This window comes from Oncorhynchus kisutch, linkage group LG3, assembly GCF_002021735.2.
Source record: "Oncorhynchus kisutch isolate 150728-3 linkage group LG3, Okis_V2, whole genome shotgun sequence".
NCBI lineage: Eukaryota > Metazoa > Chordata > Actinopteri > Salmoniformes > Salmonidae > Oncorhynchus > Oncorhynchus kisutch.
The window spans coordinates 44,493,673-44,518,730 of NC_034176.2; the positions used below are offsets into that span (position 1 = coordinate 44,493,673).

Sequence of the window (25,058 nt, forward strand, 5' to 3'; positions counted from 1 at the left end):
ATTGCCCTCAGGTATGTTTAGACTGCGGTGGTCAATATTTTCTGTGATCTAGTGTACTATAAAATTGGTGGCTCTCCTATTGTTACCACATTGCCCAGTCATATTCAAGGTTAGAACTACTTTTATAGGGGTTGGTGCTTGTAGCATTGATTTGCATTTTGATAACATATCTACAGTATTTCACTTTTTTTATATATACAGTATTGCTTACTAGGTGTTGTCCAATGAATTCTGTAATCACTCCGTCTTCAAATCAGGGTTGATTGGAAAAAGCTGTTCAAAAGAGATTGACGAAGACCATGCAGCCAAAATGCATCTGAGTTTTTAATCTTTGTTTCCATTGAACATGCCATACAAATACATTTTAATTAACTGTATGAAGAGAGAGCCTTGGTCTTCCTTTCTTTTTGACATACGTAGATTTATTGGCCAATTCCTCCACCCTCCATGCACTCTTCAAATAGCCTACATTCCATGTCAGTGACGGGCTGTTAAGTTAAAACCAAGACTCGAATTGACGGGGTATGAGAGGGTATGCCATAGGCCTACCTTTTATTAAAGAAAATGCAAAAAGCACAGGCACATTGTTAGTTTAAGATTTTGCAAAAATGTTATAAAGTGATCAATAACAGCACTTTGGTCCGCAATGCTTTATGCTAGAAACAAGCTGTAAAATACACCAGAAAGACATGAATGCATATGGGGGATATCATTGTTTAATTTCTTTGACATTCAGAGACTGAGCTACAATCTTTTATAGCCGAGGAGACAGAACATGGTTGCTTGGGAAGTAATCTAATTCTGTCACTATCAATTGATTAAGCTATTTACATTCTGTACAATAGAAGATGTTTAAACTCAGACAGCTTTTAGAAAACACTTGTTACCTCTGTTGGGTTAAGCCAAGGAAGAAGAGTAGCCAGCAGTTAAAGCTTACATTTGTCTGTGTCAGTCGCCCTACTGTCTGGGGTGGAAAGGCAGGCCTACTGTCTGGGGTGGAAAGGTAGGCCTACTGTCTGGGGTGGAAAGGTAGGCCTACTGTCTGGGGTGGAAAGGTAGGCCTACTGTCTGGGGTGGAAAGGTAGGCCTACTGTCTGGGGTGGAAAGGTAGACCTAACTTTTGAAACTACCATGCTCAGATTCCTTATGACATTTCTGATTTCATTATTTGCAAACAGGGAGAGTTTCATTGCAAATAAGACACACTGATTTGGCATTGGAGGAATATGATAAGATGAACACATAGGCCTATCTCTCTGTCCATTCTTAGCCTGTAATTTCAGTAATTTGTGTGGTATTAAAAAATATTTTGTAAATACAGTATGTAAAATGATGCAGAATTGCATGACATTTTTACAAAAGGCACTTTTTTCTCTCAGACCTGGAAATACAATGATAGATCAATTCAATACTTTTCCCACCCCTACTGTGGTCCATAGTGGTCTGTGAACCCACAATCTTCTGGACCCCAAGCCATGTGTTGCCATGTGATGCTTACAGGACTAAGAACAGTTTCTAAAACGGCATAAGGCTCTGGTCTGTCCAAGAAGTGAGGTAAGGATGTTCTTTGCTATCCACTTTAGGTTTTCATTATTCTTTTGGGTATAGGGGAGGGTCACTTGTTATTTTTCAAATGTCTAGGGAGGGTTTAGGTCAAATAAACTTCGCTGAAGGGATGGCCATCCATTTTCATCTCAGAGAGGTCCGATTTTCTCTATCTAATTACAAATAACATTCACACCCTAATTGGAGTGCCCAGGATTTTGTTTACTATATAACGTCTACCCCCGAGTCCAGGTTGAAAATATGAGTGTGATGGTCTGGTGGGTAGGCCCTATTATCTGTACACATGGTCCAACACAGACCATATAGAAATGTACACAGTACAGATAGGATGTGAAAGCAATATATCATTTATACAGATCATGATGTTCCCAAAAATTCAATACCCACTTCCACAAGCTAAGATGTAAAGTACAAGTACTGTAGTTCTTCAATACAATTGACAAGTTGTCTTGGTGCTGTAGGTGAGAAAGGTTGTCAATGCATTGTGCCATTCAATTCACCTAGAATTCATAAACATCTGATATTCCAGATGCTTTGCTGTCTTGAAGAAAGTATATCCTCTTGATGGGTCAAACCAGGCCACTAAGGAAATAAAAAATAAAAACAAAACTGTATTAGTCTAACAACTATTAACTTGTTTCATTTAGACTCCCTTCATGGTTGGTGATTCTCTCTAATAGAACAAACCATTGTAATGTTTCACTGCTTTGCAAAAACAATATAGACTTTGGGTAGTTGCTTGGTAATGCAAAGTAATCAAATGGAAAACCTCTCACTTAGGCCTTTGGTTTTCTGAATGTGTCGATTCTTCCTCCATGTTTGACTCTGATGTTTGGGAATATGTCTTTTAAGGCAACGTACAAATCCTCAAAGTCCTGATTCACTGTTATGTCCTGGAGGTTATAGTATACAGAGACACACATTATCAGGTGAGTGGCTTTGCATCAATAGGTAGGTGGTGTGTTGTGAAAGGGTCATTCATCCAAGTGACAATAACACAAGTAAAAATCCATGACCTACAGAAAAGTCCAGGCACTCCATAGCTGATTCTGCGTTTCCCTGGATTGCTTTCAGGACTCCGTAACACCCGGCAGTCTGTATAGGATTCCTCCCCATCTGACCAAAGGCAGGTCAATTAACATAGAATCACCAAAGATACCATTGGCAGATATTAATAGACATAGTATCAAATATCATTTTTTGTCTTTCTACGACCTTGTTTTTGGGGCTGCTTCTTGGGTGTTTATCTTGAAAAATATAGTGATGAGCCATTTTATCCCACTTTTACCAATTTCTCCCTCACACATATCCACCACTGCTTTCCATACTACAGCCAATCTCTTTTTTTCTGACTTACATTGAGTTTTTTTATTGTCTTGTTTACTTTGAGGCCCATGGTGAAGCGGATCGCACCTTCAGGGGGTATTCGATTGTTACTGTGGGAGATATGGGGTGAGGCAAGCAATATAAAACTGTTGCCTTTCAAAGCACGTCTTCACATTTTGATATGATAGCAGTTATCTTGTAGAAAGTTTTGCAAACAAATTTCAACAGGTAGTAAGTAGTCATCCGTCTAAATAAAAAGCTTTACGCCATACCGTACTGCCTATATTAGGACCATCTGTTTAATAACTTTGAATGTTAATTGAAAAAAGTGTATAAGCATTACAAGCAAATACAGGCAAAAACCTTTGTACCTTATATTGAGGTCCTCTAGAGTGTTGTTGTCTTTGAGAGCCTCTCCTAAAGCTACGGCTCCATCCTTACCCAGGCCGTTGTAAGACAGATCCAGTGTTCTGAGGAATATGTTGGCCTGGGACATTACAAGTGAATGGTATTATTACAAACTATTTCACAGTACTCCGGAACAGAATATCTGATTTAACTGAGCTCATTTAGAGTTTCATGAAATCATTTGAACAAGATCAGATACTGTAGATGTTATCTCGGCAACCCAGAACCAAAATCTAGTGCCAGAGCTTGTACATCTGTCCACAAGAGATTAGATGAAAAGCAAAGTTTTATCAAATATCATACTGTATAAATTGGTTGAAATGATCTATTATAAAGGTTATTACGTCTTGTGTTAGCCTCAGGCATTCACAAAGTGAGGACTAGATATGTTACTGCAAAGCCGCCTGAAATCAACAGATACCTATCTATGTACTAGACCTAGATTTCATAACATGTACGCTAGGTTATATAATTTACCCCAAGGCCTTTAGCCAAAGCCACCGCTCCTTTCCCACGTATACAGTTCCAGGCCAGACTCAATGATTTCAGCCCTGTGTTCTCAGCGATAGCATGTCCCAGGACCTGACCTGATGAGAGAAAAATAAGCTGTGTCTCAATAGTCTTAAGTGGCCTCCTCAATGGCCTCCTCAGTTTTATGTGTCCCCCTTGTCCCCTCTTCTTCAAATCAAATCAAATCAAATGTATTTATATAGCCCTTCGTACATCAGCTGATATCTCAAAGTGCTGTACAGAAACCCAGCCTAAAACCCCAAACAGCAAGCAATGCAGGTGTAGAAGCACGGTGGCTAGGAAAAACTCCCTAGAAAGGCCAAAACCTAGGAAGAAACCTAGAGAGGAACCAGGCTATGTGGGGTGGCCAGTCCTCTTCTGGCTGTGCCGGGTGGAGATTATAACAGAACATGGCCAAGATGTTCAAATGTTCATAAATGACCAGCATGGTCGTATAATAATAAGGCAGAACAGTTGAAACTGGAGCAGCAGCACAGTCAGATGGACTGGGGACAGCAAGGAGTCATCATGTCAGGTAATCCTGGGGCATGGTCCTAGGGCTCAGGTCCTCCGAGAGAGAGAAAGAAAGAGAGAATTAGAGAACGCACACTTAGATTCACACAGGACACAGAATAGGACAGGAGAAGTACTCCAGATATAACAAACTGACCCTAGCCCCCCGACACATAAACTACTGCAGCATAAATACTGGATGCTGAGACAGGAGGGGTCAGGAGACACTGTGGACCCATCCGAGGACACCCCCGGACAGGGCCAAACAGGAAGGATATAACCCCACCCACTTTGCCAAAGCACAGCCCCCACACCACTAGAGGGATATCTTCAACCACCAACTTACCATCCTGAGACAGGGCCGAGTATAGCCCACAAAGATCTCCGCCATGGCACAACCCAAGGGGGGGCGCCAACCCAGACAGGATGACCACATCAGTGAATCAACCCACTCAGGTAACGCACCCCTTCCAGGGACGGCATTCACGTGTGTGAACGTCTGACGTCATTTCCGGTCACAACTTGCAGGCTTGTTTTCGAGTTGCTGTGCGTTTTGTTGCCAACCTGTTTTGCTACCTGACAACTTTACGGTTTTCACTTTTTAATTACCGTTCATATATTTATTTATTTTTTCCTCAACTTTTTCACTCCGGACGCTTTATCTGGACACGATTCGTCAGGACCTCCAACAGCCGAAGCTAAGTAGTAACATTAACATGATGCCTTCTAATTGCAGCCGCTGTACTCGCCTTACGGCGAGGATAGCTGTGCTGCAAGCCCAGCTTCAGACGCAATCGTTAGGCAAGGGTAATTTCAGTGTAGGAAAGGATGAAACAGCGTCTGTGGCACCAGTAAGTACAGATAGTAGTGTAAATCCCCTGGCACAGTCCCCGCAGCCGGACAACTTTCTCACGGTTTCTGGAAGGAAATGCTGTAGGAACGCTCAACCGGTGTCGCTCATTCAGCCGACAGAAACTTTCAACCGGTTTTCCCCATTAAGCAGCGGGTCGGAGTCAGAGGCCGATTCTTCTCTGGTCTCTACTCCTCCCGTTACGGGGTCTGAGACGCCGAAGCTTCCCACCATTAGCTCTGACAAATTGAAAACTCTAGTCATTGGCGACTCCATTACCCGCAGTATTAGACTTAAAGCGAATCATCCAGCGATCATACACTGTTTACCCGGGGGCAGGGCTACCGACGTTAAGGCTAATCTGAAGATGGTGCTGGCTAAAGCTAAAACTGGCGAGTGTAGAGAGTATAGAGATATTGTTATCCACGTCGGCACCAACGATGTTAGGATGAAACAGTCAGAAATCACCAAGCGCAACATAGCTTCTGCGTGCATATCAGCTAGAAAGATGTGTCGGCATTGAGTAATTGTCTCTGGCCCCCTCCCAGTTAAGGGGAGTGATGAGCTCTACAGCAGAGTCTCACAACTCAATCGCTGGTTGAAAACTGTTTTCTGCCCCTCCCAAAAGTTAGAATTTGTAGATAATTGGCCCTCTTTCTGGGACTCACCCACAAACAGGACCAAGCCTGACCTGCTGAGGAGTGACGGACTCCATCCTAGCTGGAGGGGTGCTCTCATCTTATCTACCAACATAGACAGGGCTCTAACTCCTCTAGCTCCACAATGAAATAGGGTGCAGGCCAGGCAGCAGGCTGTTAGCCAGCCTGCCAGCATAGTGGAGTCTGCTATTAGCACAGTCAGTGTAGTCAGCTCAGCTATCACCATTGAGACCGTGTCTGTGCCTCGACCTAGGTTGGGCAAAACTAAACATGGCGGTGTTCGCCTTAGCAATCTCACTAGGATAAAGACCACCTCCATTCCTGTCATTACTGAAAGAGATCATGATACCTCACATCTCAAAATAGGGCTACTTAATGTTAGATCCCTTACTTCAAAGGCAATTATAGTCAATGAACTAATCACTGATCATAATCTTGATGTGATTGGCCTGACTGAAACATGGCTTAAGCCATGATGAATTTACTGTTTTAAATGAGGCCTCACCTCCTGGCTACACTAGTGACCATATCCCCCGTGCATCCCGCAAAGGCGGAGGTGTTGCTAACATTTACGATAGCAAATTTAAATTTACAAAAAAAAAATGACATTTTCATCTTTTGAGCTTCTAGTCATGAAATCTATGCAGCCTACTCAATCACTTTTTATAGCTACTGTTTACAGGCCTCCTGGGCCATATACAGCGTTTCTCACTGAGTTCCCTGAATTCCTATCGGACCTTGTAGTCATAGCAGATAATATTCTAATCTTTGGTGACTTTAATATTCACATGGAAAAGTCCACAGACCCACTCCAAAAGGCTTTCGGAGCCATCATCGACTCAGTGGGTTTTGTCCAACATGTCTCTGGACCCACTCACTGTCACAGTCATACGCTGGACCTAGTTTTGTCCCATGGAATAAATGTGGTGGATCTTAATGTTTTTCCTCATAATCCTGGACTATCGGACCACCATTTTATTACGTTTGCAATTGCAACAAATAATCTGCTTAGACCCCAACCAAGGAACATCAAAAGTCGTGCTATAAATTCACAGACAACACAAAGATTCCTTGATGCCCTTCCAGACTCCCTCTGCCTACCCAAGGACGCCAGAGGACAAAAATCAGTTAACCACCTAACTGAGGATCTCAATTTAACCTTGCGCAATACCCTAGATGCAGTTGCACCCCTAAAAACTAAAAAAATGTATCATAAGAAACTAGCTCCCTGGTACACAGAAAATACCCGAGCTCTGAAGCAAGCTTCCAGAAAATTGGAACGGAAATGGCGCCACACCAAACTGGAAGTCTTCCGACTAGCTTGGAAGGACGGTACCGTGCAGTACCGTAGAGCCCTTACTGCTGCTCGATCATCCTATTTTTCTAACTTAATTGAGGAAAATAAGAACAATCCGAAATTCCTTTTTAATACTGTCGCAAAGCTAACTAAAAAGCAGCATTCCCCAAGAGAGGATGACTTTCACTTTAGCAGTGATAAATTCATGAACTTCTTTGAGGAAAAGATTATGATTATTAGAAAGCAAATTACGGACTCCTCTTTAAACCTGCGTATTCCTCCAAACCTCAGTTGTCCTGAGTCTGCACAACTCTGCCAGGACCTAGGATCAAGAGAGACGCTCAAGTGTTTTAGTACTATATCTCTTGACACAATGATGAAAATAATCATGGCCTCTAAACCTTCAAGCTGCATACTGGACCCTATTCCAACTAAACTACTGAAAGAGCTGCTTCCTGTGCTTGGCCCTCCTATGTTGAACATAATAAACGGCTCTCTATCCACTGGATGTGTACCAAACTCACTAAAAGTGGCAGTAATAAAGCCTCTCTTGAAAAAGCCAAACCTTGACCCAGAAAATATAAAAAACTATCGGCCTATATCGAATCTTCCATTCCTCTCAAAAATTTTAGAGAAGGCTGTTGCGCAGCAACTCACAGCCTTCCTGAAGACAAACAATGTATACGAAATGCTTCAGTCTGGTTTTAGACCCCATCATAGCACTGAGACGGCACTTGTGAAGGTGGTAAATGACATTTTAATGGCATCGGACCGAGGCTCTGCATCTGTCCTCGTGCTCCTAGACCTTAGTGCTGCTTTTGATACCATCGATCACCACATTCTTTTGGAGAGATTGGAAACCCAAATTGGTCTACACGGACATGTTCTGGCCTGGTTTAGATCTTATCTGTCGGAAAGATATCAGTTTGTCTCTGTGAATGGTTTGTCCTCTGACAAATCAACTGTACATTTCGGTGTTCCTCAAGGTTCCGTTTTAGGACCACTATTGTTTTCACTATATATTTTACCTCTTGGGGATGTTATTCGAAAACATAATGTAAACTTTCACTGCTATGCGGATGACACACAGCTGTACATTTCAATGAAACATGGTGAAGCCCCAAAATTGCCCTCGCTAGAAGCATGTGTTTCAGACATAAGGAAGTGGATGGCTGCAAACTTTCTACTATTAAACTCGGACAAAACAGAGATGCTTGTTCTAGGTCCCAAGAAACAAAGAGATCTTCTGTTGAATCTGACAATTAATCTTAATGGTTGTACAGTCGTCTCAAATAAAACTGTGAAGGACCTCGGCGTTACTCTGGACCCTGATCTCTCTTTTGAAGAACATATCAAGACCATTTCGAGGACAGCTTTTTTCCATCTACGTAACATTGCAAAAATCAGAAACTTTCTGTCCAAAAATGATGCAGAAAAATTAATCCACTTCTAGGTTAGACTACTGCAATGCTCTATTTTCCGGCTACCCGGATAAAGCACTAAATAAACTTCAGTTAGTGCTAAATACGGCTGCTAGAATCCTGACTAGAACCAAAAATTTGATCATATTACTCCAGTGCTAGCCTCTCTACACTGGCTTCCTGTCAAAGCAAGGGCTGATTTCAAGGTTTTACTGCTAACCTACAAAGCATTACATGGGCTTGCTCCTACCTATCTCTCCGATTTGGTCCTGCCGTACATACCTACACGTACGCTACGGTCACAAGACGCAGGCCTCCTAATTGTCCCTAGAATTTCTAAGCAAACAGCTGGAGGCAGGGCTTTCTCCTATAGAGCTCCATTTTTATGGAACGGTCTGCCTACCCATGTCAGAGACGCAAACTCGGTCTCAACCTTTAAGTCTTTACTGAAGACTCATCTCTTCAGTGGGTCATATGATTGAGTGTAGTCTGGCCCAGGAGTGGGAAGGTGAACGGAAAGGCTCTGGAGCAACGAACCGCCCTTGCTGTCTCTGCCTGGCCTGTTCCCCTCTTTCCACTGGGATTCTCTGCCTCTAACCCTATTACAGGGGCTGAGTCACTGGCTTGCTGGGGCTCTCTCATGCCGTCCCTGGAGGGGGTGCGTCACCTGAGTGGGTTGATTCACTGTTGTGGTCATCCTGTCTGGGTTGGAGCCACCCCCTTGGGTTGTGCCGTGGCGGAGATCTTTGTGGGCTATACTCAGCCTTGTCTCAGGATGGTAAGTTGGTGGTTGAAGATATCCCTCTAGTGGTGTGGGGGCTGTGCTTTGGCAAAGTGGGTGGGGTTATATCCTTCCTGTTTGGCCCTGTCCGGGGGTGTCCTCGGATTTGTCCACAGTGTCTCCTGACCCCTCCTGTCTCAGCATCCAGTATTTATGCTGCAGTAGTTTATGTGTCGGGGGGCTAGGGTCAGTTTGTTATATCTGGAGTACTTCTCCTGTCCTATTCGGTGTCCTGTGTGAATCTAAGTGTGCGTTCTCTAATTCTCTCCTTCTCTCTTTCTTTCTCTCTCTCGGAGGACCTGAGCCCTAGGACCATGCCCCAGGACTACTTGACATGATGACTCCTTGCTGTCCCCAGTCCACCTGGCCATGCTGCTGCTCCAGTTTCAACTTCCACCTGACTGTGCTGCTGCTCCAGTTTCAACTGTTCTGCCTTATTATTATTCGACCATGCTGGTCATTTATGAACATTTGAACATCTTGGCCATGTTCTGTTATAATCTCCACCCGGCACAGCCAGAAGAGGACTGGCCACCCCACATAGCCTGGTTCCTCTCTGGTTGGCCTTTCTAGGGAGTTTTTCCTAGCCACCGTGCTTCTACACCTGCATTGCTTGCTGTTTTGGGTTTTAGGCTGGGTTTCTGTACAGCACTTTGAGATATCAGCTGATGTACGAAGGGCTATATAAATAAATTTGATTTGATTTATTAAAACACTTGAGCGTCTCTCTTGATCCTAGGTCCTGGGAGAGTTGTGCAGACTCAGGACAACTGAGCTTTGAAGGAATACGCAGATTTAAAGAGGAGTCCGTAATTTGCTTTCTAATAATCATAATCTTTTCCTCAAAGAAGTTCATGAATTTATCACTGCTAAAGTGAAAGTCATCCTCTCTTGGGGAATGCTGCTTTTTAGTTAGCTTTGCGACAGTATCAAAAAGGAATTTCGGATTGTTCTTATTTTCCTCAATTAAGTTTGAAAAATAGGATGATCGAGCAGCAGTAAGGGCTCTTCGGTACTACACGGTACTGTCTTTCCAAGCTAGTCGGAAGACTTCCAGTTTGGTGTGGCGCCATTTCCGTTCCAATTTTCTGGAAGCTTGCTTCAGAGCTCAGGTATTTTCTGTGTACCAGGGAGCTAGTTTCTTATGAGAAATGTTTTTAGTTTTTAGGGGTGCAACTGCATCTAGGGTATTGCGCAAGGTTAAATTGAGTTCCTCAGTTAGGTGGTTAACTGATTTTTGTCCTCTGGCATCCTTGGGTAGACAGAGGGAATCTGGAAGGACATCAAGGAATCTTTGTGTAGTCTGTGAATTTATAGCATGACTTTTGATGTTCCTTGGTTGGGGTCTGAGCAGATTATTTGTTGCAATTGCAAACGTAATAAAATGGTGGTCCGATAGTCCAGGATTATGAGGAAAAACATTAAGATCCACAACATTTATTCCATGGGACAAAACTAGGTCCAGCGTATGACTGTGACAGTGAGTGGGTCCAGAGACATGTTGGACAAAACCCACTGTGTCGATGATGGCTCCGAAAGCCTTTTGGAGTGGGTCTGTGGACTTTTCCATGTGAATATTAAAGTCACCAAAGATTAGAATATTATCTGCTATGACTACAAGGTCCGATAGGAATTCAGGGAACTCAGTGAGGAACGCTGTATATGGCCCAGGAGGCCTGTAAACAGTAGCTATAAAAAGTGATTGAGTAGGCTGCATAGATTTCATGACTACGTCTTTTTTATTTTTTTTTATTTAAATTTGCTATCGTAAATGTTAGCAACACCTCCGCCTTTGCGGGATGCACGGGGGATATGGTCACTAGTGTAGCCAGGAGGTGAGGCCTCATTTAACACAGTAAATTCATCAGGCTTAAGCCATGTTTCAGTCAGGCCAATCACATCAAGATTATGATCAGTGATTAGTTCATTGACTATAATTGCCTTTGAAGTAAGGGATCTAACATTAAGTAGCCCTATTTTGAGATGTGAGGTATCATGATCTCTTTCAATACTGACAGGAATGGAGGTGGTCTTTATCCTAGTGAGATTGCTAAGGCGAACACCGCCATGTTTAATTTTGCCCAACCCAGGTCGAGGCACAGACACGGTCTCAATGGTGATAGCTGAGCTGACTACACTGACTGTGCTAGTGGCAGACTCCGCTATGCTGGCAGGCTGGCTAACAGCCTGCTGCCTGGCCTGCACCCTATTTCATTGTGGAGCTAGAGGAGTTAGAGCCCTGTCTATGTTGGTAGATAAGATGAGAGCACCCCTCCAGCTAGGATGGAGTCCGTCACTCCTCAGCAGGTCAGGCTTGGTCCTGTTTGTGGGTGAGTCCCAGAAAGAGGGCCAATTATCTACAAAATCTATCTTTTGGGAGGGACAGAAAACAGTTTTCAACCAGCGATTGAGTTGTGAGACTCTGCTGTAGAGCTCATCACTCCCCCTAACTGGGAGGGGGCCAGAGACAATTACTCGATGCCGACACATCTTTCTAGCTGATTTACACGCAGAAGCTATGTTGCGCTTGTTTCATCCTAACATCGTTGGTGCCGATGTGGATAACAATATCTCTATACTCTCTACACTCGCCAGTTTTAGCTTTAGCCAGCACCATCTTCAGATTAGCCTTAACGTCGGTAGCCCTGCCCCCCGGTAAACAGTGTATGATCGCTGGATGATTCGTTTTAAGTCTAATACTGCGGGTAATGGAGTCGCCAATGACTAGAGTTTTCAATTTGTCAGAGCTAATGGTGGGAAGCTTGGTGGGAAGCTCAGACCCCGTAACGAGAGGAGTAGAGACCTCTTCTTGTCACCTGGAAGCAATATGGTGGATCCCTACCACTACCAGGAATTTGCTTTCACCTGTCCACCTTTCTTTTCTGTCAGTGTATATGAAGGAGAGGAGAGAAGGAAAGGAATGCCACTTGAAACGGAGATGCACCCCAAGAGAGTGGATTATCCTCATTGAGGAGTAATGCATTTCTATCACAATGATCATGTCTCCTTTCAACACATATAATTCACTGTTATAGACAGTGATGGCTCTCTATTTACCTAATTTTGCTCTGTGGAAAGGCAATAACAGTCAAGAAAAACGAATAAAATGTCAGTGTATCTTCAATGACACTGTTAATCATCATGGGTCAATATTCAAGACTGGTGTTCCTATGACAACGATCACAACGTATGAGAAAAGGATATATAATTTATTAAATCAGTGATGGGAAGAGTACTAAGTGTCTGATATGAGTGTATGATTCAAAACTAATACACACGGATCCTTTTAGAAGAGACAGTGAAGATAATATGAACACACACACTACCCCCTCCACCCACACGTGGAAGACACTTCCCATGTGGGAAAAACATTTTATGTATATTTCTCAAGAATTAGAATTATACTAAAATGGTATTTGAATTAGAATTCCTGTATTTTCTTTACATAAAAAGTGTATTTATAATGTATTTCAAGTATTCCTTTGCAACTACACTTCCACTTATTAACCACATCAGCTATTGTAAGTAGTCACGTAAAGGTCACCTTGATTGAAGCAGTTGTGGCCATATCTACAAATTAGTGTTGGGTCATTCACGAACGTGTCAGCTCTAAGAGCCGGCTCTTGTAGGTGAACGTTGGGAGCCGGCTCACATATCAGAAGAGCCAAATCTTTTTATAAAAATATAAAAAATATTAAGATATGAATAATCAAAATATTTAAATGAATAGAATTAACTAATTAAAAGAATGAAAAAAGAAATAAAATAATATAGGCCTAAATGCTCAAGCGCACGCATTCGTTCTGACTGTCTGCTCAGACTAACAGCCTCACCTGTTGTTCCTGTCAATCAGACACAGTGTCAACCAATGAACCAAAGAAGGAGGGATGACTGAGACAATTCACTCATAGTCACACACTTAGCAGCCGAGGACAGAGAGGAAGGACAGCTGTGAAAACAACAGCTGGAAAATTAGTCAGAAGCACAGTAGCATTTGGATGCATTTGAATAATGTAGACAATGTTAGAGCACGGTGTAGAATTTGCCCCCAAAAAACTCGATCCTATTTGGAGGAGCCCCTCCTACAAAGATCTTCAGATCCTCTGAGCTGGTGGAAGAACAAAGCCTCTGTCTACCCACGGCTTACTAAAGTCATGACAGGGAGACTGCATGGTGGCCACATCAATTCCCTCTGAGATGGTCTTCTCGAAAATGGGACAAATAATTACTAAGAGGAGAAACCGCATCAGCCCCTCAAGTGAGGCAGCTTGCATTTCTGAATGCAAAACTCTCATAAAAGTAAAATATGGTCAGCATTGCTGTGTGCTGCTGGCTATAACATGGCACTAAAGAAGAGAGATAAGAGGGACTGGTTTAATGTTTTAAGTGGGTAGCTGCAGTTTTGCACATTACTTATTTTTCTTTGATATGGTGCAATATTCTATTATTATGTTGTTCAGATTGTATTAGTTTTGAATGGTTAGATTTATATGCACTTTGTTTATATACATTAAAAATATATACTTCAAATGCAAATGTTCAATAGCATAATTTTTCATAACAAACCAATGCATTTTTAAATACATTGTGGGTAAGGTTTCATTTAATAATTGAATTAAAACTGTTTTAACACCAATCATTTTTCAAACAGTTCAACTTCAAAAATTCACAAAACATATTGTTTCAAGAAGATGTTTGGGAGAAAAAAATACACAGCTGTTTTTGGTGAGCTGCGCCAACCACACCTGCTCACTAAAAAGAGCCAGACTTCCCATCATTACTGTAAATCACAAAGTGCACTATTGGGATTTCACTCTTTAGTTGTTCATATTACGGTAATACATTTACATTTTAAGTATAATATAAGGTATAATTAAAAGTACAACATTATTAAGTTTGAAAATGAACATCAAAACATTTAAATAAGCTAAATATGAGGAACAAGATCATGTAATAAATCAAAACTTCAGTGGCAGAAAAGGATGCTGGGTAATATGCAAATTATTGTGCACATGTATTATTGAGGGGAGTGTGTTTTCATTAAGTATATTTTCTTGAGATATAAAAAGTATACTCTCAAGAAACATGTACCTCAGCTGTACATGTTTGCTTATGTGGAATAAACAATATTTGTCAACTTTCTCTGCACTCTTCTGAACAGGAATTCAGAAAGTACTTCAAAACTCATTATCGGCACTGAAACTACAGTGCCTTGCAAAACCATTCATACACCTTGGATTTCTTCACATTTTATTGTTACAAATTATTGTTAATTGTAATTTTTTCCTTCAACAATCTACACAAAATACTCCAATCTCAAAGTGGAAGATATCTCCCCCAAAAAATGGTAAAGATTGATAGAAATTAAATCACTTCAAATGAATTTAATTGTATTTTCTTTGGTCAACAATCTACACAAAATACTTCAATCTCAAAGTGGAAGATTTCTCTAAATAAAATTGTAAAGATTGATAGAAAATAAATAACTAAAGTATAGTCGTTGCACAAGTATTCAACCCCCGGAGTCGATATATGTTAGAAACACCTTTGGCAGTGATTACAGCAGTGAGTCTTATTGAGTAAGTCTTTACGAGCTTTATACACCTGGATTGTGCAATATTAGCCCTTTATTATTTTCATAAATCTTCAATCTCTGTAAGATGTTGGTGCTCATGGCTACACAGCAATTTTCTAGTCTTGCAATAGATGTTCAATCAGATTTAAGTCAAAACTGTAAGTTGGCTACTCAGGAACATTCACTGTCTTCTTGGTGAGTGTAGATTGTGTTCTGAGTTATTGACCTACTGAAAGGTGACTTCCTCTCCCAGTGTCTGTTGTAAAGCAGACTGAATCAGGTTTTCCTCTAGGATTTCTCCTGCTCTTAGCTCAACCCGTTTCTTTTCTTCCGGAAAAACTAAAAGTATTTGCCGATGTCAAGCATACCCATACCATGATGCAGCCGCCACCATGCTTTAAAATAAGGTGGCAGTTACTCAGTGATGTGTTGTTGGATTTGCCCCAAACATAAGGCTTTGCATTTAGGCTAGTTCAATATTTCTTTAGTGCCTTGTTACATACATACATGTATGTTTTGGAATATTTTTATTCTGTATATTTATATTCTTCTTTTCACTCTGTCATTTAAGTTATTCATTGTGGAGTCACTACAATGTTGTTGATTCATCCTCAGTTTTCTCGCATTACAGCCACTGAACTCTGTAACTGTTTTACAATCACCAATGGCCTCATGGTAACATCCCTGAGCAGTTTCATTCCTGTGCTGCAGCTCATTTCAGAAGGTCCTACTTGTCTTGTCTTTGATGTGTCTGGGTCGTTTAATACATAATCCACAGCATAATTATTAACTTGACCTTATTAAAGAGATATTCAATGTCTGATTTGATATTGTTACCAATCTACCAATCACTGCCCTTTTTATGAAGCTTTCGAAAGGCTCCCTGGTCTTTGTAGTTGAATATGTGCTTGAATTTCAATACACGACTGAGGGACCTTACAGATGTTGTATGTATGGGGAACAGAGGAAGGGTTAGTCATGAAAAAATCATGTCAATCCCTATTATTTCACACAGGGTCCATGTAACATATTCTGTGATTTGTTAAGCCAAATTTGACTCCTGCAGTAATTTAGGCTTGCCTAAACAAAGGAGCTGATTACTTATGCAATGACTATATTTTAGTTATTTAATTTTTATTAATCTTTTTATTTTTATTTTACTTTCACTTTGACATTGCAGAGTATATTGAGTTCTTGTTGACAAAAAATGACAGTTAAATCAATTTTAACGCCACTTTGTAACGCAGTCAAATCTGAAGGAATCCAAGGGGTACGAATGCTTTTGCAAGGCACTGCCTACTTAGTGTACTTGATCACTTTCATAAAAATAAAAAAAATGCTTCAACTTAAAAACTGTGTGTATTTTCAATTAATATAATAAATTACAATTAGTGTTTGAAGTTTAAGTACAGTTTTAATGAGTGTGTTTATGTTTAATGTATATTTCTAGTGTACTAAAAGACAGAAAAAAAACCTATGAATATAAAGTACACTTTTAATAAGTGTATGGAAGTGCAATGATATTATATTTATAGTATATTTCACATATACTAGAAAAATACATCTCGTATTTGTAAAACTGTGTATATATTAAATTTCTCAGGCCTTGCCTGAAGCCCCACGGTCTGGTTTGTCATTTACTCTGCGTCAGGTAAAGGTTTTTGTTACAAATCTCATCCACAACCACATCCTAATTGAGTGGGCTCATAATGAAGGAGATTTCTTGACCTTTGAATGCCACAATCTGCTACAAAATATGTGGTCTGTGTCTAGCCGCTCTGCATCAATATGTCACCACCGGTGTGTGTCTGTGTGTTTCATAAACTCACTGGCTGCAGTATTTTCAGTTGTCTGGAACAGATTTCAGTTGTCGGGAACTGTTTTCTACGCCCCACTGGATAGCGATAAACAGATACATTTGAGCGATTGATAAGGGCATTTAGAGCTTGAAATTGAAGTGATTCACTTTTGTTGGGAGTTATAGTGGATTACATGAATTTGTTTATCTAACATGCAAGTGCTGTGAACCACACCAGAGGTGACTGTAGAGTGGAGGTTGTTATCCAGTATTCTTTCGAAAAATATCTGTAATTTCTCTGAGACCCTCAATGAAATGAACTTCTTGAATGAAAAAAAAAATCCTCATCCAAGAATAGGAAGACGTCATGTTGTTTAGGGCCTATATTGGAATTTGTTATGGTCTTTCAAAGTGTCTCAAAACAGCCCAACTTTATGTCTTAAGATGTCTCGAAGGTTACAGCTGGGTATGCTTTTTACAACATCTGTTGGGTGTTCCTCAAAACTCTGATCTCAGACCACTACTGCTCTAATTATAATCATAAACTGGGTGGTTCGAGCCCTGAATACTGATTGGCTGACAACCATTGTATATCAGACCGTGTATCACAGGTATGACAAAACATTTACTTTTACTGCTCTAATTACGTTGGTAACCAGTTTATAATAGCAATAAGGCACCTCTGGGGTTTGTGGTTTATGGCCAATATACCACACCCCCTCGTACCTTATTGCTTAAATGCACAATTCCTCTCCAATTACCACCTCACCCAATCCAAGACACACTATTAAATGCTGTACCTCCCATGGTGTTGTGGCTGAGGTGGGTGCCCTACCCAAACTCTTTCCCTCTCTGTCACCTCTTCATCCCCTTCATGCCCAGGGTATCCAACCCCTAATGTCCTGTATGTATGTATGTCCAGGGTTTGGGTTAGATAGACACACTACTACAACCCTACTGTACCTGCTGTGTCTCCCATCATGTTGTGGCTAAGGTCTCTCTCACACACACACACACACACACACACACACACACACACACACACACACACACACACACACACACACACACACACACACACACACACACACACACACACACACACACACACAACACACACACACACACACACACACACACACACACACACACACACACACACACACACACACACACACACACACACACACACACACACACACACACACAGTGCCCAAACCCTACCTGCTGCATCTCCTATGGTGTTGTGACTGAGGTCTAGGGTCTCCAGCTTGGTGTTGGAGGTCAGGGTCTGGGCCAGGTGTTGTGCGGCCCGGTCAGCCAGCTCGTTCCCAGACATGCTGAGTGAGACCAGTGTGGTGTTCTCCTGCAGCATACTGGACAGGGTCTGGGCACCACACTCCCCCAGCCTGTTCTCCCCCAGGTCCACCTCTGAGAAGGAGACACACATGTCACAGAGAGGTCTGAGGTCATACAGGGTTAGAGTAGAGCAGAAGGTTGAGCTGTTAGTTGTTGTTTGTGAGTATCTGTCCTATCCTCTTATATGGTATAGGTTGTCATTAATGTATTAATCCTGTTGTAATGTTGTCTGCCTGCCACATTATAAAGATTATTCAATTGATTTGTATTTGTTGAAACCACTTTGTTCTCTCATCAAAGCTACAATGTTTAAAATCGAATGTAATCGAATGAGTCATCTGCCATCTTTTGTTCAGGTGAGATACATCACCTTAAAGCATCACATTCCACTTTCGTTGGCAGCAGTTAACCTATTATTCTAATAGCAGTGTCATTAAGGCATTGTGAATGACATGTACTAGTTCTGAATTAGAACCATTGGAATTGTGGTTGTGGTTTTAATGACACACTCAGCGGTGAAACAATTTCTCCCTTGGATCATGAACTGTGTACGGAGCTTGCTGCTAGCTAGACACTGACTGAATGTTAAATAGGTCCCTAGGTGTCGAGGCACGACAAGGATGGCAGTGAGTGAGGTCGGCGCGCGGATGGGTGTGGGTGGCACCGCCGCCTTCCTGAGTCCCCTGGGCCTCGGATTGGAGGTTGGTGGAGTGCCCACCTGTGATGTAACAGTTCTCCTTTAACATCTCGGCCATGGCAGCCCCGCCAGTCCCTTCCATGCAATTATCCCTGAGGTTCAGCTTCAGGAGGGAAGTGTTGGTTACCAAGGAAACCGCCAGTGCTTTGGTGCCCTACAGAACACATTTCACACAAAGACTATTTAGTTTGTTTCTCTCTCTCTCTTTTCTCTCTCTCTTTCGCCTCCTGTTGTTTTTCCCCCTCTTTTTTAAAAATGGAAATAGGATGTGCTCTCGAGAGCAGGTGTGTGCCTGTATGTGTGGGTTTTTGCCTCTTTTACCAGGTACCTATTATGAAAACACCTCACCCATCTAATGGGTGCCAGAATGACCTTGTTCTTTATTGAAGGACCTCTCATATCCGCTAGGCTTTTGTTGCACAGTTTAATAATAAAAGAGATGCTCCATGGTTTAGACTAATGAAACAGACAGAGGTCACATGGAGGGAGGCGTGGGTTCAGGGAATGAGACAGTCTAAGAAATTATAGTTTTGCCTGGCTAAAGAGAGAGTACATGGCTGTGAAGATGATATGAAAGATAGCTTCAGGCTCCAGTCATTCGGCCGTATCAGTACATTTGGTGTTAAATAGTATCCAGAACATACAACTATCTACTTAGCATTTAGATAACAAGCATATGGCTGGCTACTGTGGTTTTTCAGTGCTGTTTTAAGTGCACAGCTTTTGCAGATGCAAGGTAACGATTCACTTGAATCGAAGGCTTCATAATTCTGTCAGGATAATGACACAGCAGTGTTCATAACCATCGTCCTGACAATTGACTTCAGTTACAGTATGACACAAAACATTATAAAGCTAAACTATTTGGCCTGTTTTAATCTAGATAATTAGCTAAACTGAATACCGTTTTTCTCATCGCTGTGTAGCCAACATTCAATCTCAAAACCTGACCTGTTACAAATTCTGGAACGTGTTATGCCATATACACTGTATACTAATAGTGTTATGTAGCCTTAATGATACAGATTTAAGTAAAGAGTAACTGAATGAGGGAGAGACCGTGGAAGGGAAACGTTTTGCATTATTAAACAGGGCACTGGCCTGGTCAGTCTTACCTGAGGCCCGAGGCCATGGTGCATCATGGTTAGCTCAGTATTGCCCATGTGTTTCAGGAAATAGGATACAGGGACTACGTTGAACATTCTACACGCCTCCCTGTATCGAGTCTGGCCCGTCGGGTCATACGCCTCCTTCACATCTGCAACAGAACCAAGCAGACACAATACATATACTTTAGCTGGGCTTGAATGAACTTGCCTGACACAATGTCTCAAGTTTTAAGTAGAATATAAACACACAGGAAGTAGAAGAAGGTAAGTATGCTACAGGGTCAGTTCCAGGGTCAGTGCCAATACCATATTTATAATGTGAAGGGATGCTCGAGTGGTAGGGGAAGATATGTTTAGAGGTAAGGTGGCTAGGCATCAGGATATATGATAAACAGAGTAGCAGCAGCGTATATGATGTTTCTATGTGAGTGTGTGTGTGTCTAGATTCAGTAGGAATGTGTGTGCGTGTTATGTGTGTGAGCAAATTAAGTGTGTGTGTGTGTGTGTGTATTGGAGTGTCAGTGTGAATGAGTGAGTGTGTAGAGTGAGTATGTGAGTGTGCATAGAGTCAGTGCAAAAATACAAAATGAAACAGAAGGGTCAGTGCAGACAGTCCGTGTAGCCATTTTGTTTGCTATTTAGCAGTCTTATGGTTTGGGGATAGAAGCTGTTAAGGAGCCTGTTGGTGTCAGAGTTGTTGCTCTGGTATCGTTTGCTGTGCGGAAGCATTTGTTGAAGACTCCAGCCACCCAAGCCATGGACTCTTCAACAAATTCCCGGGCCTTCCTTTCACACTGAGTCATATGGTCCTTGACGGCAGGGAGCTCGACCACAGTGATGTACTGGGCTGTCAACACCACCATCTGTAGCACCATGCAATCAAGGGAGTTGCAGTTGCCATACCAAGCATTGATGCAGCCAGTCAAGATGCTCTCAATGGTGCAGCTGTATAACTTTTTGAGAATTTGCTTGAGTGTGGACCATTTTATGTCCTTAGTGATTTGGACACAGAGGAACATGAAGCTTTTGACCCGCTCCACTGCAGCCCCCCCCCCTCCCCCCATTGCCTGTAGTCCACAATCAGCTCCTTGATCTTACTGACATTGAGGGGGCGACTATTTCCTGGCACCACTCTGCCAGGTCACTGACCTCCTCCCTGTAGGCTGTCTCATCGTCACCGGTGATTGTGTCATCAGCAAACTTGATGATGATGTTGGAGTCATGCGTGGCCATGCAGGCGTCGGTGAACAGAGAGTACAGGAGGAGACTAAGCACACACCACTGCGGGGCCCCCGTGTTGAGGTTCAATATGGCAGAAGTGATGTTGCCTGATGTTGCCTGGTGTCAGGAAGTCCAGGATCCAGTTGCAGAGGGAGGTGGTCAGTCCCAGGGTCCCAAGCCTGTTGACGAGTTTGGAAGGGACTATGCTCTAATCAATTAACAGCATTCTCACATAGGTATTCCTCTTATCTAGGTGGTCTAGGGCAGTGTGGAGTGCAATTGAGACTGCTTCGTCTATGGATCTGTTGGCGCGGTATGCAAATTGGAGTGGGTCTAGGGTGTCTAAGATGATGAAGTTGATGTGTGCCATAACCAACCTTTCAAAGCACTTCATGATTACAGATGTGAGTGCTACAGGGTGGTCGTCATTGTAGCAGGTAGCCTTAGAGTTCCTGGGAACAGGAATGATGGTGGTCAGCTTGAGATGGGGATCACATGCCTACCAGCTGTTCTGCGCATGCTCTGTGAACGTTCCCTGTGATACCGTCCAGCACCGCCGCCTTACGAGCGTTGACCTGGACTGCCACATGCAGCGGGCGTTTGAGCCTGTGTAATAGGATTCTACCTTGTTCCTATATTGTCCTCTTGCTTGTTTGATGGCTCTGCGAAGGTTGCAGCGGGACATCTTGTACTTGTTCGTATCCTCAGCCGTAGCCTTGGGGTTTGCTGCAATAGCCCTGTGTGCGGTAGCCCTGTCCTTCAGTTTAGCACCAACCTCGGTGTTAATCCAGGGCTTTTGATTGGGGAAGCGGCAAACCTTCACTGTGGGGACGTCAGCGATGCATTTCCTAATGAAGCTGGTGACGGCGGTGGTTAGCTAGTTGATGCTATTGGCGGAGTCCTGGAACATATTCCAGTCAGCGCTAGCAAAGCAGTCTTGTAGCGTAGCATCCGATTTAGAGGGCCATTTCTCAACAGAGTGCATCACGGGTGCTTCCTGTTTGAGCGGCTGCTTGTAAACAGGAAGCAGGAGTATAGAGTCATGATCTGCTTTGCCAAAGGGGTGATGAGGGGGGGCCTTGTACGCTTGTTTGTGGGTAGAGTAACAGCGGTCTAGGACATTATCACCTCCAGTGGCAAAGGAGATGTGTTGATGGAAGTTGGGCATTGTGTCTAAATGACGCAGAATTCAATTCACCGCCAACAAGGAAAGCAGCCTCCAGAGGCAAGGTTTTCTGCTTGTTTATAGCCTCGTACAGTTCATTAAGTACTAGCTTGTTGTTTTTCTTGTCCTGAGGTGGAATATTTACAGCAGTCACGATAACAGCTGAAACCTCTCTCAGGAGGTAGAAGGGTATTCCAAGACGGGTTAACAATGGGTCAAGACTTAGAGACGCTAGAGTCAGCACAACATTTGCTGTTGATGAAGCGGCATACCCCTCCCCTCTCGATTTCCCTGAATCCAATATCCTCTGCTCGGTGAATGGAGAATCCATCAAACTGTATTGCTTTGGGGGGTATCTTGTCCGAAAGCCATGCTTCAGAATGGCAGAGAGTCCCGTTGAAAGCAAATCTGCGATCGGAGGTCATCCATCTTATTATCAAGAAACTGGAAATTGGCCAATAGAATGGAGGGCGGTTTTCCCTTCACCTTAATCTCCCCAGGGTTCTCCCTCTCCTGTCTCTTTTTTGCTGACGTTTCCTCTTGAATTACACAAAGAGCCCAGGGCAGATGAGTTGAAGTGGACGTTGAAGCCAGAATTGAGGATAGTAACGTGATGTTCAAAAGTTATTTTCGAGCATAATAAATGATAACGGATGCATTCTGTGCAAAATAAATAAAGATAAACGGCAAAATAGTTGGGTCAGAGCTCACAAGACGGCAGCCATACAGTACGGCGCCATCTTGAAAATGGAACCAATAGAATAGTCCCAACACAGCAAACTCCGTCCACTGAGCACTTCAGACAAACTAAGGCAAATGCTCAAAATATTTTAAAGATTTCAAATAGTATCTGAACCCAGATCTAAACCAGCAATACGTTTCTCCAACAGAGCCGCTCACTATCAAAACATTGAGTTAAAGGACTTGGCATCTCTACATATCCCTCTGCGACATTCTAAGCTGTCAATGTGACTTTGGTCGTTAAAGTCCCTTGCGGTTGATTTCACCACGCCTGGGGACTGGGTAGTGGGTTATAGCTCATTCATGTACCAGATGGCCTTCACTTATGGTGAAAGAGGCCTTACTACAAAGCCTAGATGAAGTCATTAAGATGCAGAACAGGAATATATGTTTGAGCAGGAGTGTGTGTAGGTGTTTGTTTCTACCATCCTTTCAACTGATCAGTAGGAAAAGCGAAGAGGGAGAGGGGAAGTGAGAGATGGAAAGAGAGAGACTTATTGGGACAGTTGCTCATGTTCAATGCATGATCTAAATATGATCAAATGATCACAGTGGGGGCTTCAGAAATAAGATGAGGTTTATTTTCTATGAAAGAGTGAGAGTGAATATGAAATTGTAAACGATGTCTTTCCAGAAAGTGAGAGAGAGCGAGAGAGAGAGAGATACAAACAGAAAGAGCATGTGAAAGTGTGATGATCTATCAGAGATGAAAAGGTTCATGTCAAACACGACTCATCAGTTAGCCATTTCTCAGAAATGAGAGTGGCAAACCACACGCACGCTCTGCCCCTTAGCTCTCGTACACCCTTTATCAGAACTTGTAATTCACCTACCTTTCTCTCATTCTCTCTTTTATTAAGAACTCGCAGGGCTATGATGTGCTACCTACCTCCCAGCTCCAAGTCTGTGTCATAGTCCTCATCTGAAGCTGTGATGACACATTCCTTCCCCCTCTCCTGTGAGTCTCCATCGCCAACTCCACTGCCCTCTTCTTCCTCCTCCTCATCCTCCTTTCTCTCACTCCTGACTGACACCTCCCCCTCAGGGCTAGAGTGGCGGCCGGACCCTGACCGGGTCACTGTCTGCAGCAGGGAGTGGGAGATAATGTTGCTGGGGCTCAAAGAAAAGACACTCTGATCATACTGTAGCAGCTGGTTTTAGAATAATAGTGGAGACATCCCTGTATTAGAGATGTACTGTAAGTACAGGGCGGCATAACTCAAACTCTCGAGAGCTGTAGTACGCTGGTATTTATTTAACCAGAGGCGAATCAAGCAAACCAGTAGGACTGTGTCCCTCAAAGTGGATATTGACAAAAGTAAAAGACAAGAGACGAAAAAACATTTTCCAGTGGCACACTACCAAATCTATGTCCTCCATCTATTAATCTCTCAAGTCAGATCCACCTGCTCATTTACCTGTCGGTCAACACTTCCCCTACTGAAAGCTTTCCTGGGTCTGCTGGGTGGTCGGCTCCCTATCCCACCCAGCTGCGCTCTCTCGCTCTCAGTCTCCGCGTCATCATCCTCCAGCACAGACGGCAGCAGGGACTCTTTGGCCAACTTCTTCCCAACGACCATGGTTCCAACACAATGGACTTGGCTTGTCTTCCACCCAATATATTGTTGTGTGTAAGCTTTCACAGGTAGTTTTGCCAGTTTGAATGTGCTGATGTAAATCTAAGTGTGTTAGAAATCAGTGCAGTAAACTTTATGGCTGCTGCCGCAACATATCTTGCTCAGTAGGAGGGTCAACCTAGTAAAAACTATTGACTGGCAAGCGATTCAGCTAATTAGGAAGTTGTGGGCTTTTCACTCTGGCTCACACCCACCAATCCACAGCAGGCTGAGGACACAGGGGCTGATTTAATGTTGGACTAATTTACTTTGTTGTTAGGTTACCATGGTGCTGGATTGTATCTCTAGCTGAGTGCCACTGCCTACACTTTGCATCTCGGTGCCTGTATTGTACCAGAGTCCCTACCCTGTTGTGAAGGCTTTGAGAATGACAACAAGAGCAGGAAGCACACAGAGCTGGCTAGATTGCAGTAATTATAAATCAG

At 42.8% G+C, this 25,058-nt stretch overlaps 1 protein-coding gene across 1 annotated transcript; it reads right to left on the reverse strand.

Moving 5' to 3' along the window:
- Positions 1-514: 514 nt before the first annotated feature.
- Positions 515-24,744, reverse strand: lrrc74b (leucine rich repeat containing 74B). The gene is made up of 11 exons (XM_031806889.1): positions 24,415-24,744; positions 23,886-24,078; positions 19,876-20,018; positions 18,782-18,914; positions 17,929-18,135; positions 3,778-3,887; positions 3,264-3,379; positions 2,924-3,002; positions 2,587-2,682; positions 2,343-2,459; positions 515-2,148 (listed from the first exon to the last, which is right to left on the reverse strand). Exons 1-10 carry the CDS (start codon positions 24,574-24,576, stop codon positions 2,343-2,345), a joined length of 1,356 nt encoding a protein of 451 aa, XP_031662749.1. The 5' UTR covers positions 24,577-24,744; the 3' UTR covers positions 515-2,148.
- Positions 24,745-25,058: the final 314 nt, after the last annotated feature.